At 40.4% G+C, this 16,792-nt stretch overlaps 1 protein-coding gene across 2 annotated transcripts in view; it reads right to left on the bottom strand.

The window, feature by feature from the left end:
- Positions 1-16,792, bottom strand: part of MDGA2 (MAM domain containing glycosylphosphatidylinositol anchor 2) — a 1,078,966-nt gene that overhangs the window by 2,312 nt on the left and 1,059,862 nt on the right. For both annotated transcript variants that reach the window (XM_077463546.1, XM_077463547.1), the window contains exons 15-16: positions 14,855-14,985; positions 6,647-6,752 (exon numbers count right to left, since the gene is read on the bottom strand). In XM_077463546.1, coding sequence (XP_077319672.1) covers positions 6,647-6,752; positions 14,855-14,985 — 237 coding nt within the window. The remainder of the gene's footprint in view (positions 1-6,646; positions 6,753-14,854; positions 14,986-16,792) is intronic.

Below are 16,792 nucleotides of genomic sequence, written 5' to 3'. Positions count from 1 at the left end.
GGGTTAACTTCTTTCAGAGGGCTCGCTGGTGGAGCATGGAGGGATGGCAGGAACCGTGCTGGGATAGATGGAAACTCGGTGTGTGGTGTGGGCTTTGATGGCTGCTGATTGGATGGCAGGCTCTGTCCAACACAAATATAGAACAAACTCTGCCTTGCCACAGCTATGCAGCATTCTGATATCTGTACATATCAGTATATAACACATGCAATTGTGATTAATTATATACAAATAACGTGGAAAATCTTTCACATTACCATAAAAAATTAATTCAGATGCCAAAATCCACATGTATGGCTTAACTGGATAATTAATGGCAAAAAATGTGGAAAAGGGGACAATTCCCCTTTTCTATGTCTGTGATGAAGATAGTGCTACCACTAGGGATGAGCTTCGTGTTCGAGTCGAACATACGCTCAACTCAAACATTGGCTGTTCGCCCGTTCGGCGAATTCCGAACGTTATGGGCCGTTCGCACCAAATTCGTGTGGCGCTCATGGCCCACAATGCACTGCGATGGCGCAGTGCATTGCTGGCTCATGATTGGCCAAGCATGCACTGTGACCCCGCATGCTTGGCCAATTACAGCGCCGGCAGTGAGGAGAGCCATGATTGGCCACAGGCAGGATGCCGGTGGCCAATCATAGCTCAGGCTGTGTAGTACACGCCCCACACTATATAAGGCCACCAGCGCGGTGACCTTGTGTAGTGTGTTGGCATCTGTAGCAGTTAATGGGTGTTCTGTGTACCTTCAACACAGTATACACCGATCGTTATCTGCCGATTTTTCGTTCTTGCTCTTCTGTAGTGGTTGTTGTCTGCGTGCCCTGACCGCAGTATACACCGCTATATTCACCTATATATCTAGCGATATATCTATCTTTTATAATAGAGCTGTCAGTCAGTGTTAGGAGATTGTGCGTGCTGTCTGCGTGCTCTGAAAAAGACGGACGGCAAAACAAATTATACAGGGGTGATAACCCTTCCCTATGTTTTCCAAAAAGCTTAAAAATAGTTTTTTTGACTGGAGCTACACTTTAAAAATTTACCAGTTGAAAATTACAAACCGATTCAACTTAACACAACAAACCTACACAGTCCCTGTCTTGTTTGCACCGCCTGTATACTGCTGTTCTGAGTATATAGGGCCTGGGGGCCACACGCATTTCCTTTTTTTAATATGGGTACGGGGTTACCCTTAATATGCGTACAAGACCCAAAGGGGCTGGTAATGGGCAGGGAGGGCTACCCATGCCATTTTTCTCAATGATTTTCAACCATATTGCAGGAACCAGATATAACATTAAAACCGCAAGCAGCTTTAAATGACGTTATTTCCGTTAAATGTCATTTTGTGCAGGGACTGTTCTAAACACCGGAAACACGTGGCACTTCACAGGCATACTACAGACACCCCCCAGGCACCATATTTAAAGGAATATTTCACTTTATTTTTTCATTTTAATCGTCATATAAATCAGTGCTCCTGCCAAAACGGCCGTTTAAAAAAAAAAAATTTGCAGTGACCCATGTCCCTTGGGGCAGGAGCCAGGTCCCCAACCCCTTTTTAGGACAGTATCTTGCATATTAGCCGTTAAAATTAACGCTTTTAATTTCGAACGTTCGAGTCCCATGGACTTCAATGGGGTTCTAACGTTCGTACGAATTTGGGGTCCGTTCGAAAGTTCTGGTGCGAACCGAACCGGGGGTGTTCGGCTCATCCCTAGCTACCACACGTGTTATCCTCAAAATTGCTCCACCACTATGCAAAAGATGTACACTTGCCAGACGCAAAGACCTCTGCTACAAGGTCTAACCATGTATCAGTGAGCTCAACCCCCCCCCCCCCCCACTGTGGGCATAAGGATGTGACCCGCTTCACAAAATCAGCTTGTCATATGGATCATGCGGAGGATTTCTAGGGTATACAGCCAGTCAAATATCAGGCACAAACACCAGCCAGGCATATATGGAGAGAGGAATAAAATCACTCATTGTACAATTTCCACCTGACGTTTGCTTCGTCTTAGAAGAAATCATCCACTGCCTCGTCTGGTAAGCGTCCATTTTTTGCACTGTTTTGACCATTAGGAGCATTTTTGAGGATAATACTTGTGTAGCACTATCTTCATCACAGGCAGTGGAAACAGGACTATTCCTTTTTTCTGATGTTTTGCTATTAATTATCCAGTTATGCCATATATGTGGATTTCGGCATTTGAATGAACGCTTTATAATAATGTGAATGATTTGCCACCTTATTTGTACATAATCACAATTGCATATGTTTACTTATATGCAAATATGAATTTTTGCACTATAGACACTTTAATGTAAGAGCACTTCACTATCTAGTGTCATTTAGGTTTACTAACAGCACAACACTATTGTTTTGATATATATATATATTTATATGGCAACTTGCAGCTCATCTGGCATTATCCTTACTAGTGCATCCACAGCCCAAATATCATTTGCCTGATAATTGCCATCCAGTGAGACTGAAGGACTATTTTTATGCAGAGGGTTGGGAGGCATTTTTCTTTTAAATTTAAAACCACACTTGTATATATGAAAATCACAACATAAGTGGGGTCATCACTGTTTATATATCAGTTTGTTAACAGACATTAAAGTTGCATACAAATGGTTAGTTCCATAACAGTAACGGACTAAGTAGAGTTTGTTTGGACATACAAATAGACTTAAGGAACCTTGTATTTGATTTCTAGATATACAACTAATAGAGTTCTAGAGAAGACTAAGAACTAGGGATGAGCCGAACACTCCCGGTTCAGTTCACACCAGAACATGCAAAACATTTTTATGAACAAGCGAACACGGTTAAAGTCTATGGAACACGAACATGAAAAATAAAAAGTTCTAATTTTAAAGACTTATATGGGGGTTATTGCCATAAAAAGTGTTTGGGGACCCGGACCCTACCTCAGGGGACATATATCAATGCAAAAAAAGTCTTAAAAATGTCAGTTTTCTTCAGGAGCAGTGATTTTAATAATGCTTAAAGTAAAACAAAAAAATGAAATATTCCTTTAAATATCGTGCCTGGGGGTGTCCTTGGCATACCTGTAAAATAGAACATCTTTCCCGTGTTTAGAACAATAGAGTAGCACTCCCACTGGACCCCTTGAACTGTCTACTGGGGTTTCCTGTCAAGGGCCTACCCAAAAAGGTTAACAGATTGATCTAGTATATCTTACTTGCAGCCAAAAGAATTATTCCAATGTACTGGCTGTCTAACACATCACCCTCTTGGCTCAGATTTTTACATCTGGTGGCCGAGATCCGGAGGATGGGTTATCTAACGGCTTCCGTACACGATTCTATTCCCCCATTTGATAAAATATGGGAGCCATGGGATCAATCGGAATATGGGCCTCATAAACCAGAAAATGTCTTAACCCAAAATTAAGTATTGTTTTTCCCGCTCCACCCTCCTCCCCTTTTCTTTTTTTTTGTTTTTCTTTTCATATGCCAATTTGGTGCCTGTCTGATTACTGTCATAGTCTTCATGAAACGGTAAACAATCTTGTGAAGGGTACATTAATGTATATGCTCTTGTATTCTATATTTTATTACTCACATGTGAGTTGTTTATGTCATACAACTATTAATAATCTGTGCGGAACACCCCTGTGTTCTGCACTATGGACATTGTTCACCTGTAATTTATAATTCCATTCTAACTATCTGTAACCACTATGCTTATAACGCTAGTGTAATGTGCATTGTACTTTGACTTTTGTAATTGGTTCTACTCTAATAACCTAATAAAAAAAATGACAATTTTGGAAAAAAAATGACATTTCTAAAGGAAAAAAAGGAATTTAAAGCTGCTCGCAGCTGTAATGAATTGTTGGATACCGGCAATATAGATAAAAATCATTGAAAAAAATGACATGGGTTCCCCCCCCCCCAGTTCATTACCAGGCCCTTTGGGTCTGGTTTGAATATTAAGGGAAGCGCTGCTGCTGCTGCAAAAAAAAATGGTGTAGCCCCCCCAAAATCCATACCAGACCCTTATCTGAGCATGCAACCTGGCAGTCCACAGGAAATGGGGGGACAATAGAGCGCCCCCCCTGAACCGTACCAGGCCACATGTCCTCAACATGGGGAGGGTCCTTTGGGGTCCCCACAACAACATTGTACCCCTACTCATTCACTAAGAAAAGTGTAAAAATTGTAAAAATAGCAAGAGACAGTTTGGGGCAAATGTTTATTAAAAAATGTCCCACGATGTAAATCCATCGTCCATCACGCCGCCCAACGAACCCAAAAAAATCCCACAACTCAATGGGAGGCTTCCTCTGGCTGAAGCCTCTTCATGATGACAGCTGTTAAATAGCTGAGGGCGGGGCTACACAGTGACTTACACAGATGAGCCTTCCTCTGACATCACGTGGCGTCAGAGGGGGCGGAGTCACCCGTTTAGGTCACTGGGTGGCCCCGTCCTCAGTTATATAACAGCTGTGATCGCAAAGAGGCTTCAGTCTGTGGAGAGTTTTTTTCCATTTTTTTTCTTTTCGGGGCATCGGACGCTGTGATCGAAGATGAATGGACATTGCAGGACAGTTTTTTTTTTCAAATAAAGGATTTGTCCCAAATTGTCTACTGTAATTTCTACCATTTTGACACTTTTTTGGTGAATGTGTAGGGGTACAATGTACCCGATACCCATTCACATAGGGGGCTTCCAGATTCCGATTAGCCCCCTGCCTGCAAACCTCCACAACCACCAGGCAAGGGTTGTGGGGACCCATGTAGCCTGGTACAGGGCGCTCTCTCATCCCCCTTTTCCTTTTGGTGCGGGGTTTCCCTTTATATTCATACCAAACCCAAAGGGCCTGGTAATGGACTGGGGGGGACCCATGCCATTTTTAAAAGAATGATTTTTATCTATATTTCCAGGATCCTACAATTCATTACAGCCGCAAGCAGTTTTAAATTACTTTTTTTCCTTTAGAATTGTATATTTGCTGTGGTATTATTCTAAATACGGGGAAAATGTACTAATTTACAGACATACTAAGGACACCCCCCCGGGCATAATATTTAAAGGAATACTTAATTTTTATTGTTTCACTTTAAGCATTATTAAAATCACTGCTCCTGAAAAAACTTCAGTTTGAAAAACGTATTTTTGCATTGATACATGTCCCCGTGTTAGGACCCAGGTCCCCAAACACTTCTTATGACAATAACTTGCATATAAGCCTTTAAAATTAGCATGTTTGTTTGTTTTTTTTTTTCATGTTAGTGTCCTATAGGTGTTCCGCAGCTTTCGAATTTGCCCCGAACACTGCATAAGGTTCGCTGTTCAGTGAACACCCGATGTTGGAGTTGAACTTCCGTTTGACTCGAACATTGGGTTCTTCCCTACTAAGAACATGATAAAATCTCCAGGATGGCCTGAAAAAACCTGAGTTAATGCGTGGGTTTATTAAAAAAAGATATATTGGGTCTATGTATGTCTGGTGCCACTAGTCACCTGCAAGCATCTTTTAATCCTATGTCTACTCTCTAATGTTCCTAGTTTTGTTCTTTGGCATTTTGGATGTTCAGGTTTAACCTATTTAAGTCAGCAGCTACAAAAAGTGTAGCTGCTGACTTTTTTATAATCAGACACTCACCTGTCCCACGGTCCAGTGTTGTGGGCGTACAAAGCCCTGCTCCTCTCCTTGGCGCTGGCATTCTAACTGTGGGCGCCTGGCTGTGGCTTCACAGCCAAGTGAGAGCCATGCTGTGAATGGCTGGGAAATCTTCTGGGACCTGTCTCCACTAGAGTCACTAATTGGTCTAATAAAGTTTAAGGTGATTTAATTCTACAGCACCTATCAAAAACTGAAATATCTGCTTTAAGTGGACTGGGCTTCATAAAATAAATCTTTACTCAGAGAATATGAAAGCTGCAATTGTTGGAACTATGGCCTGAAACAAGTTTGTATGTAGGCAGGTGCAGTCCACCTTCTCCACTGCAAGTGACACTATCTGCAGCGGCACTACAGTTGCAGAGGAAGTTAGGAGGAACATGGTTCCTCTATGGTTTACCCAGGTCACTGGGGATGCGATCCATATGGATGCTTCTTCCATGTGCCTCTGGCGACCACCTTTGGTCAAACGTAGTTTTTTGAAGGCTTAGCTCCCAGGTTTGGTGCGGAAAGTTGGTAGAGTAGGGACAGATACCCCAATAGTGAGGGACAGTAATAGTGCTAGGAAAAGGTTCCTGATGAGGTGGGAAATTCCCGATTGGGCATAAGACAGCCAGGTCACATTCTGTCCCCTCTCAACAGCGAAAATTGGATTCTTCACATTGTTAGGAACTGTTAGTGCACCCGGCTGGGTAGTTGTGAACTGTTGCTGCATTACTTCAATACAAGTTTATGAATGCACCCAACTGTGGGAATTATTGCCCCACCTACATGGAGATCAGAAATTCTAATTTCATTGACTTTTTAATCTGCATGGTTAGTATGCCAGAAACAAGCAGCCACACACTTCTCAGTACAGGTTGTCTTTCAAGTTCAGTTATGAAGCTGCCTAGGCTAGCCAGCTGACCTTGGCAGCACCCTGATCACCTCTAGGACAAATTAAACAATATGTATTACAGACAAAATGATGCACATACTAGTGGCTGGCTGATCCATCCTGGTACATTCTCCTTCGACGATTGATACATCATCTATGGCAATGTCTCCTTCTATACCAGGACCTCGAACGCCCTCAAATATTATCTGAAATAGAAAGCAGTATGTGAGATATGGCAAAACTGAATAATGGCCTGTTAAATTTAATGTATTGCTTGTGTAGAAATTGTATTCTGAAAGTGAACGCAGTTTGCCTCCTAGAGTATGCTTATTGTCTTTCTAACTGTTCAGGTGATGGCTATGTATTTTACAAAGTGAGAGCACGAGAATAAGAACATTGTTATTGCATCCTATGTTCAGAAGTATAACTAAACTTATGTCTAATACAAAAAAAATAAAAAATACTAAGGGCCACTGTTTCAGCTGTGTTATCCCAGAACACTACACTACAATACAAACAAAAAACTCAACGTAGAAAAAGATTTGGGTCATAATCTGACCCCATGTTCATATGTCCTACAGCAGAAGCATGTGTTGTTATGAACCTCATAGTACAATCGTATTGCGTTGCAGAGTGAAGAGTTATACTTAAAGTATATACAGATGTAGAACACTAATGCTCTGACTCCTACAGTAAAAAGAGTGTAACTTCATTTATTTAGCTGATGTACCCTGACTGTAAATTTACCACATGCATAAAGACTTTTACCTAGACTGTTGAACAGTGGTTTTCATCTGATATCCACATATATTGTTCTATTCTTACTTTTCATATGAGGGTATAACTTGGGCTGACATATCTCAACTTAAAGTGGACCACCAGCCAAAGTTGACTGATGTTCTAACTCATCTTCTCTCTCCTAGTGTGGCTTCATTGTTATTGGCCAAAAACGCCCCCATGAATTTTTAACCCTTCTGTTAACCACTTGCCAACCAGCCGCCGCAGTTATACTGCGGCAGAATGGCACGGCTGGACATTGTTACCTTACATCGCTTCACCTTTTGGCCACTAGGGGCATGCGCGCCCACAGCGTTTGCCTGGAGGAGATGCAAGTGCCTGGCAGGCGCGATGACCGTCGGGCTCCCCCGATCGCTCAGTCGAGAACGGTCGAGATACTACTTATGAACACGGATCTCTCTCTCTCTCTCTCTCTCTTCCTAGACAGTCCCATCTCCCCTACAGTTAAAACACACCTAGGGAAAACAGTTACCCCCTTGATTGCCCCCTATTGTTTAACCCCTTCCCTGCCAGTGACATTTATACAGTAATCAGTGCATTTTTATAGCACTGATCACTGTATAAATTGTCAATGGTCCCAAAAAAGTGTCAAATGTCCGATCTGGCCGCCGCAATATCTCAGTCCGTGTAAAAAAATCGCAGATCGCCGCCAGTACTAGTAAAAAAAAATTAAAAAAAAATAAAAATGCGATAAATCTATCCCCTATTTTGTAGACACAATAATGTTTGCGCAAACCAATCAACATATGCTTATTGCGATTTTTTTTTACCAAAAATATGTAGAAGAATACATATCGGCCTAAACATTTTTTTAAACGTGGGATATTTATTATAGGAAAAAGTAAAAGATAGTGTTTTTTTTTTTCCCCATTTTTGCTCTTCTTTTGTTTATAACGCAAAAAATAAAAACCACAGAGGCGATCAAATACCACCAAAAAAAAGCTCTAGTTAAAGCCACGCAGTGCCAAATTGTAAAAAGTGCTCTGGTCAGGAAGGGGGTAAAATCTCCCGGGGTTGAAGTGGTTAAATAACCATCAACACAGTAAATGTTTCACTACCTAACGAGTCAGTTACCAAAAGTAAGCATGCATCCACTAAATGAGGTATGAAAGGTCTAATATGTCTCCTATCTGCTTGTCTCAGGTCCATGAGTCACTAGGTAGTGAATATAGAATCATGTTTATAAGCCTCAGAACCTGTAACCCTTAAAAACCTGATGGTGGTTCCCTTATTATTGTACTCATGGGTTTCCTTTGTGAAATGTGATATAACCTTTGGATTTACTGTGTATGTCTTTGGACATGAACCTCACAATATTATATATACTGTACATTTAGGAGAAACAAATAAAATGATGCCATTGAAATAATGTAAGCACTGTCCATGTATGATTTGTCTTACGCAGAGAATGAAAAGGTATATTCTTCTCATTTTAACCACTTTCAGACCGGACCAATTTGCTGGTCAAAGACCAGACCACTTTTTGCGATTCGGCACTGCATTGCTTTAACTGACAATTGCGCGGTCGTGCAACGTGGCTCTCAAACAAAATTGACGTCCTTTTTTTTCCCACAAATAGAGCTTTCTTTTGGTGGTATTTGATCACCCCTGCGGTTTTTATTTTTTGCGCTATAAACAAAAATAGAGCGACAATTTTGAAAAAAACGAATTATTTTTTACTTTTTGTTATAATAAATATCCCCCAAAAATATATAAAAAAACATTTTTTTCCCTCAGTTTAGGCCGATACGTATTCTTCTACATATTTTTGGTGAAAAAAATCGCAATAAGCGATTATTGATTGGTTTGCGCAAAAGTTATAGCGTTTACAAAATAGGGATAGTTTTATAGCATTTTTATTAATATTTTTTTATTATTTTTTTTTACTAGTAATGGCGGCGATCAGCAATTTTTATTGTGACTGCGACATTGTGGGGGACCCATCGGACATTTTTGACACATTTTTGGGACCATTCTCATTTATACAGTAATCACTGCTATATAAATGCAGTGATTCCTGTGTAAATGACACTGGCAGTGAAGGGGTTAACCAGTGGGTGGAAGTGTAGGGGTTAAGTGTTCCTAGGGGTGTGTTACTAACTGTGGGGGGGTTGGGCTTTCATTTAGTGAACACTGATCTCTGCTCCAATCACATGGAGCAGAGATCAGTGTCACTAGTTGCTAGGCAGCATGGAGAAATGCTGTTTACAACGGCATTTCTTCATTTGGCCGCTCTGTGAGACGTTCGCAGGTATGCCCGCGGCGATCGGGTCCTGCGACCGGACTCACGGGGGTCCCGACCAGCGCGGGAGCGCGCCGCCGCCGGCGCGCTCCCGATGGCAGGGCGGCAAATCTAAAGGGACGTACATGTACGCCCATTTGCCTGCCCGTGCCATTCTCTCGACGTACATCGTCGTGTGCTGGTCGGCAAGTGGTTAAAATAGCGATTGTTGTAATATTTTGTCACACTGTATTGGCGCAGCAGTATTTCAAACGCAATTTTTTGGGGAAAAAATACACTTTAATAAATAAAAACATTAAAGTTGGCCCAATTTTTATGTATAATGTGAAAAATTATGTAACGCCGAGTAAATAGATACCCAACATGTCTTGCTTTAAAACTGCGCACGCTCGTGGAATGGCGGACAAACTACAGTACTTAAAAATCTCCATGGGCATTGATCCAAAAATTTAACACACAAAAACCTCACAACAGTTGCCAACACAAACCTGTGATGATGAGCGGTGTGTGGGCGCTGCACGCCATGCTACAATACTAGTTAAGACTGGTGTCTTGCAGATGCAGCTCATTGCGAGGAACTTATATGGGCATTTAGATGAACAGAGCTGTCATTCAAACAGCAGGTAAAAAAAGAACACTCACATTCCCTATGTATTTCTTTGGTTATTTGTACCTGCCTTCTGTATAAATGACAGTGACCTACATACATAAAGGTGGATTGAGCCTGCCACCTTCAAGAGAATATAAGTAACACACAATGAGCCATGTCATAACGAGACTTAATCTGGGGATGCCAATTGCAGACTCCAGGCCTGGGCAATACTAATGGAAGGATGACGGGTAAGAGATGCCTTTGAATCTGATTTTGGTTTGTAACTCGAAATATACAAGCTTGAAAATCAGCTGAGGTGCAGATTCTTTTAAAAAGCACAAGTACGTTTATTTTTGATTGGTCCAAAATCTGAAGTCTTGAACTTTTTTTTTTTTTTCATAGCCATGTACTACCCTGTGTGTTATGATTTGTGCTAGACAAGCGCAGAACGAGAAAATAGGTTTCATTTTGATTCTCGATTTACACAAATGTATTTAGGTAAATTTGTTTAATTCATTTTTGGAATTTGTTTAGTTTATTTGAATTTGAATTTATTCAAATTTTCCAAATTCGGAAAACCTATATCCAATGCCATTCAAAATCAAATTCTCTGTTCTCTCCTGTTCTTTTGTTTTCTATTCTTTACTTTTCTATTCAAATTTATTCTATTTGAATTTCGGAAGATGATTATGTTCATTCTATTCTTTTTTTCTATTCTAGTCAATTCTACTCTTATGTTCTATTCTAATCAAATCTTTTCTATTCAAATTTTATTAGGATTTTGGGAAATGGTTAAATTCATTAAATTCTATTGTTTTTTTAATTATATTCTTTTATTTTCCAGTCTATTATATTTTATTTTATTCTTTTTTTTCTATTCTTTTCTATTGTATTCAAATTTATATTTGAGAATTTGGTTATATTCTATTTTTTTTATTTGATTATATTCCTTTATTTTCTATTGTATTCTTTTCTAAAATTCTAATTCTATTCAAAAACTATTAAACTTTTGTCTTAAATTTTGTTTAATTCAGATTCGTTATGATGGTAATTTGGAGATTCGGATACCGAATTTCGTCTGACATTTTGTTTAATTATTTCAGAGTCGTTACTATGGTAATTTGGAGATTCGGATACATCCGCATTTCAGAATAATGAAAAATGTGTCCGAGTTTAAATTCGGGAAACAAAGTAAACGACACATGTCTAATTTGTGCTAGTTTTTTTTTTTTTGCAAATGTTTTAAATTCCCTGTTCTCTCCACAAATAACGTTACTTCCAGCTCTCCCCCTCCACTGAGCTCTATGATGGTGCCGATTGCATTGCGCAGTCAATGTCTACCTAACTCAGTGTTTCTCAATTCCAGTCCTCATGGCCCACTAACAGGTCATGTTTTCAGGATTTCCCTCAGATGAAACAGCTGGGGTAATTACTAAGGCAGTGAAACTGATCAAATCACCTGTGCAAAATAATGGAAAGCCTGAAAACATGACCTGTTAGTGGGCCATGAGGACTGGAATTGAGAAACACTGACCTAACTGCATATCTATTTCTGGGACTTCAATTGGGCTAATAGACAGATCACCCCCAAATCTCAAACTTTCTCATGAGGGATTGATTCTAGAAGTTTACCCATTTCTAGAAAAAGGTGCTCATTTGAAATAGCAAAATCTCTCTTCTAGAAACTACATGGTTAAACAGTGCAATTTGTTTTAATGCAGACTATGTGATTCTCCATAAACCTTCTGGGATTTAGACATTATGTTTTAGGTGAGGGTGTATTTTCTTTTCTCCTCTGGTGCTCAGAACAAGAAAAGAACTCTTCTTTATTTAATTTATCCCTTCAGGCCAATTATAATCCATCTGCAGGATGATCATTTAGTTTCTACTGCAAGTCACAAGTCTGTGTTTATTGCTGGAGCGTCATTGTGCCAAACAAGAACATCTACCTGAATGATTTGCCTTTATTCAAATGGGTTTTACAGACACTCATTCTAAAGAAAAGCAAATTAAAGTTTTAGTAAAAAAAACAAACTGCTTGAACCAGGGGTGAAGATTCCACCTGTCACATTGTATTTCACGCTTTCCTCTTATGAGCTTGTTTTGCAATGAGTTGCATATCCACTTTCTTTGCTGACTCTATAGCTTATTGCGTCAGGAATACAAAGTTACAAAGACAACTATAGTGAAAAGTTGGGAAAAAAAAGTTTTTGTGGTTTCGCTGAAGTAATTCCCATAATACATTTGAGGTGCCTTGCTGACCTCGACTACTAGAAACAGAGAAAATGAGTGAATGAAAAAAATGGCATACACCATACTGAGAAGGTAGATCTAGAGAATTGCCCAGCTGTACAAGAAACAATCAGTGTCAATGTGTCTATCATTTTCAAAGCAGATGTAAGAAAAAAAATTCAAATTGATATAAATTATTTTTAGACTGCCAGACAATGAACTGTATAGTGGCTTCGACCTCATTGTATGAAAAGTGGGTAACAATGTTTTTGGTTCAAGGAAACCCGAAGTAAAGAGTCTTGTAACCTCTTTGAAAATATTTTCTTGGTTATCATGCTAATCCTTGCGTTTAGGACTTATAATTCTCATCAGCAGCATGCAGATTAGAAATTCTAACGCTCTTGATCTGCATGCTTGTTATGGAGTAATTAAAGGGTTTGTAAACCTTCATTTTTTTAAAATAAAAATAAGATACATACCCATACTTACCTGCTCCAGGCTCCTCCTCTTTAGCAGGTGCCCCTACAGAAAACCGCTGTCCATGGGGGCACCTGTGTAGGCTCACTCCTGGGAGCCAATGGCTCCCTCTGCGATCAACCTGTCCAATGAGGAGAGAGCTGCTGGAGCTGTTGTGCTCATGCACATCGCTGGATCGGTAAAAAAAATTTAATACCTGCAAGACAAAGGCATAATGAGCTAGTATGCATAGCATACTAGCTCATTATGAATCACTTAGCTGAGATCGAAGCCCCCGCAGCGGTCCTCATTCACCGCTGAAGCAGCCGACATCACTCCCAGAGTTACTTCTGGGTATCGCAGGCTCCAGCGCTGTGACTGGGTGGAAGCTGCGATGACGTCACTCCCGTGCATGCACGTGGGGGCTGCCAGTAACGGCACAGGCTAACTGAAGTAACGGCACGTATGTGCTATTGCTTCAGTGCGCATGTGTCGATGATGTCTGCACATGCAAGTACAGGGGATAGCTCCTAAACCTGCATGGTTTAGGAGATATCCAGTGTAGCTACAGGTAAGCCTAATTATAATCTTACCTGTAACAAAAAAAGTGGTTGTAAAGGGTTTACAACCACTTTAAGGCTTCACAACAACTTTAATGTTGATATACTAGTAGTATAGTAATTAGTATAGACCGTTCACTTAGCAAAGGGCATTTTCACTTAGCTTAGTGGATGAGGTGAAGCTCTTTTGACATCCTTCATCCAAATGTGTGCAAGCAAAAATACGCTTTTTTCCTTTGACCACGATCAGGTATTCTTTACAAAGTGAATGTGCTTTACTCTTCAGCTGGCCATACATTGTTCAGTTTCTTTCAATTTACCCAGTGGGCTGAATTAAAAATATACTGAACTGATTCCCGCATCCACACAGGAATGCCCCCCCCCCCCTCCCACACCCCCTCCACTGTGCTATTGTATTCTGACAACGGGGAAGGCTCCCACGCGGTCAGAATAACATTGTCCACACATGGCTTGTAAGTTGACCATTCCCTGACTTTCAATCCAGCTTTAGTGAATCAACCCATTGTCTCAGGTATAAATCCAAATACAGCCAGGCAACTATCATTCATAGCAGGTGATCAGTAAGTCAAGATTAGGCCTCACCCTCTTCTTTTCATGTTTCTTATATTATAAAAGACATTCTGTGCGTGTGTTTAAGCTTTTGTTCATCAAATAACCTGTGAAGTGTATTCATACGCTATTTATTCTTTTAATAGTAGAACGCCTGTATAAATGCAGACACCACCACAAGATGCTTGCTATTACCTTATCCACTCAAATCTTATGTTATGTAGATGTTATCATTCTGTGGTTCTGGTATCTGTCACCATAAAATCCAAAAGCTTGGTCAAGGTTCTTGACCTTTACATTTTTAACGTTCAGCTGTTAAGGGTATTTAATAAGATCTCTTAAAATGGTTCTCCATTGGAATGGAATTTAAATTCTGCTTTAAACACAACCCTCAACCCCCAAATACAGCTTGGCTTTGGCTTTTGACGCTTCCAAGAGGAATGAGTGGCATCTCCGTGCCCCAGTGCTGTCACTTGGGACATTTGTACACATTGCGGGAATGTATTCTTGAAGGACATTCAGTGTTCAGCTCTCTAGATGCTGAGTGATGTCACCAAGACAGCTTTCTTTATTGTTGGTAAATTTTATTTATTAATTGATTCTATAAACCATTTGCATTTAGGAGATAGGCACTTCGACACTATTGACTCTTCTAAGCTCATTTGAGAAATGAAACGCTGACCACACAGGATAAATGCCCAAATTTTAAAAGTTACTGGGAAGTCTCACAAACAGCTTATTGGCTTATTATAATCAGGGAGTGATCATTAATGAAAATATACTTTTATAAGTTAGCAGCAAATACTCTGGTAAAACAAAGTACAAGAACAAAGACAACAAAGCCAAATGTTTACTTACCTGAAATGAAGTTGTCGGATGTATAGTTAGACGGGCTTGATGCCACTGTTCCCCTTTATTCCCGCTGGCCGACCAGATAGGGATTTCAGTGTTAGTTTGCCCTTTTAATCGAAGGAATATATTCAAACCCCCTAAGTATAATTATAACAAAAAAAAAGCTTGTTTAGTTTTCATAACCTGTCAAGATATGTCATTATAAACCAATTCTGTATTATTCGACCAATAAAACAATATGTTAAGAGGGAAAAGAACCAAATGAACCAAGTACTTTCTATATCAACAAATAATTGCAGCATGATTTGCACAGGACCAGTGGAGATCCACTGATCTTTGTAGCAGTTGGACTGAAAACAATTGTATTAAATACAGATAATACAAAGCATAGTGCTACATGTCTGAAGCCTGACTATTTAAATTTTGCTGAACCACCTTTAACCACCACAGTTAAGGAGAACCTACAGTCTGGAAAAAACAGTAGGTCTCTAAAGAGAATGATAGGTAAGATAGACATTAACCTTATATTTTGCCAGTTATGAAGCTGTTGGGGGAGAAGATTAAAAAGTAGGTTGGGATGGACACAAGAAGCAATACTGAAAGCAGTGCTTTTTAGAATATCACAATCTCTTCCACAGAATATCGAGAGGGACTTGAACTATGCTTGTTTTAAGCACGGACACACACTCTAGCAGAGGAGAGTAATAACCATATTACTAAAAGTAGCAGCTGATAAGCTTTTTTTTAGAAGAGAAATGGTAAAAAGACTATAGATATACTGTATATTTATGGTATTCTTTTATATAGCTCTGACATATTCTACAACATTAACGCAAAGACGGACGTATCTACCGCAAGGCAAACAAGGCATTTCCCTTGGGTGGCATTTTTCAGGGGGGCAGCGCCGCATATAAGCAGATGGGATTCTACGAGCTTTGGTGTCGCTACGGGGGTGCGGACCGCACCCTGGTGACACCCACCAGGGGGGTGACACCAGGGGTGGCTGCAAACTGACCGGTGACAGGGGAGCAAAGTGGAAGCAGGAGCCGGCAGTAGCTGCAGCCTCTGATCCCAGAAGTAGCTTACTTGGCAGAGCAGGTCAGAGTTCTGGGCTGTGATCGTGCTTTGGCAGCCTCGATACACACAACTGGAAAAAAAGGAGCTGTTGGGCTGCAGGAAGGTGAGAGTCAAGAATAGTCTCTTTAACCCCACTTTCTCTCTCTCCCATCCTGTTCCCATCTCTCTCTCACTCACCACCCTCTTTTCCCCTCCCTCTCACCCCCTCTGAAGAGGTGGAGCTCTAATAGGAAGAGGTGGGGCCTAAAGAGGAAGGGGTGGGGCATATTTAGATGGGGAGGTGCCTGACATTTAGTCTTGCCTAGGGCAGCACAAAACCAAAATACATCACTACTCAAAGACCAGTTTAATGTGCCTTCCGTAGGCACACACCAGCGTGGAAGCTGATTAAAGTGGTTGTAAACCCTTACAACACACTTTGACCTACAGGTAAGCCTAGATTAAGGCTTACCTGTGCATCGCATAGTAGTCCATTATGCTTTACCTTTGCAGGGAATCAAAGAGGAAGTAAACCTATCAGGGTTTACTTCCTTTTTAACCTGCCAGTATATTTTGGACTGTGGACCACACTGGAGCGCAGAAAAGAAACATACACAGAGAAAAAGCATATAATCTCCATGTAGATAGCATGAACTGAGCCCAGGATACTAGGACCTCTGTCACAATGCCAACCACTACATCAACATAATGCCTGTGCATATACTATATGTTTATGAATTCTCTTTCTATTGCAGCTTGTATTACTAAATACCAGTTTATATCTGTAGATAAAAGCTAGGCTACAATTTTTAGTGGGCTTAATGTTCGTGTGCCTTTCAGTAGTTTGGATCACAGTTTCTAAAGACATCTTTGGATATGTTATAAAAC

This window comes from Lithobates pipiens, unplaced genomic scaffold, assembly GCF_037356315.1.
Source record: "Lithobates pipiens isolate NorthernLeopardFrog02 unplaced genomic scaffold, aLitPip1_a1.2 Scaffold_30, whole genome shotgun sequence".
Taxonomy (NCBI): domain Eukaryota; kingdom Metazoa; phylum Chordata; class Amphibia; order Anura; family Ranidae; genus Lithobates; species Lithobates pipiens.
Note: the sequence above shows the minus strand (reverse complement) of the source record. Positions and strands in the feature narration are given on the sequence as shown.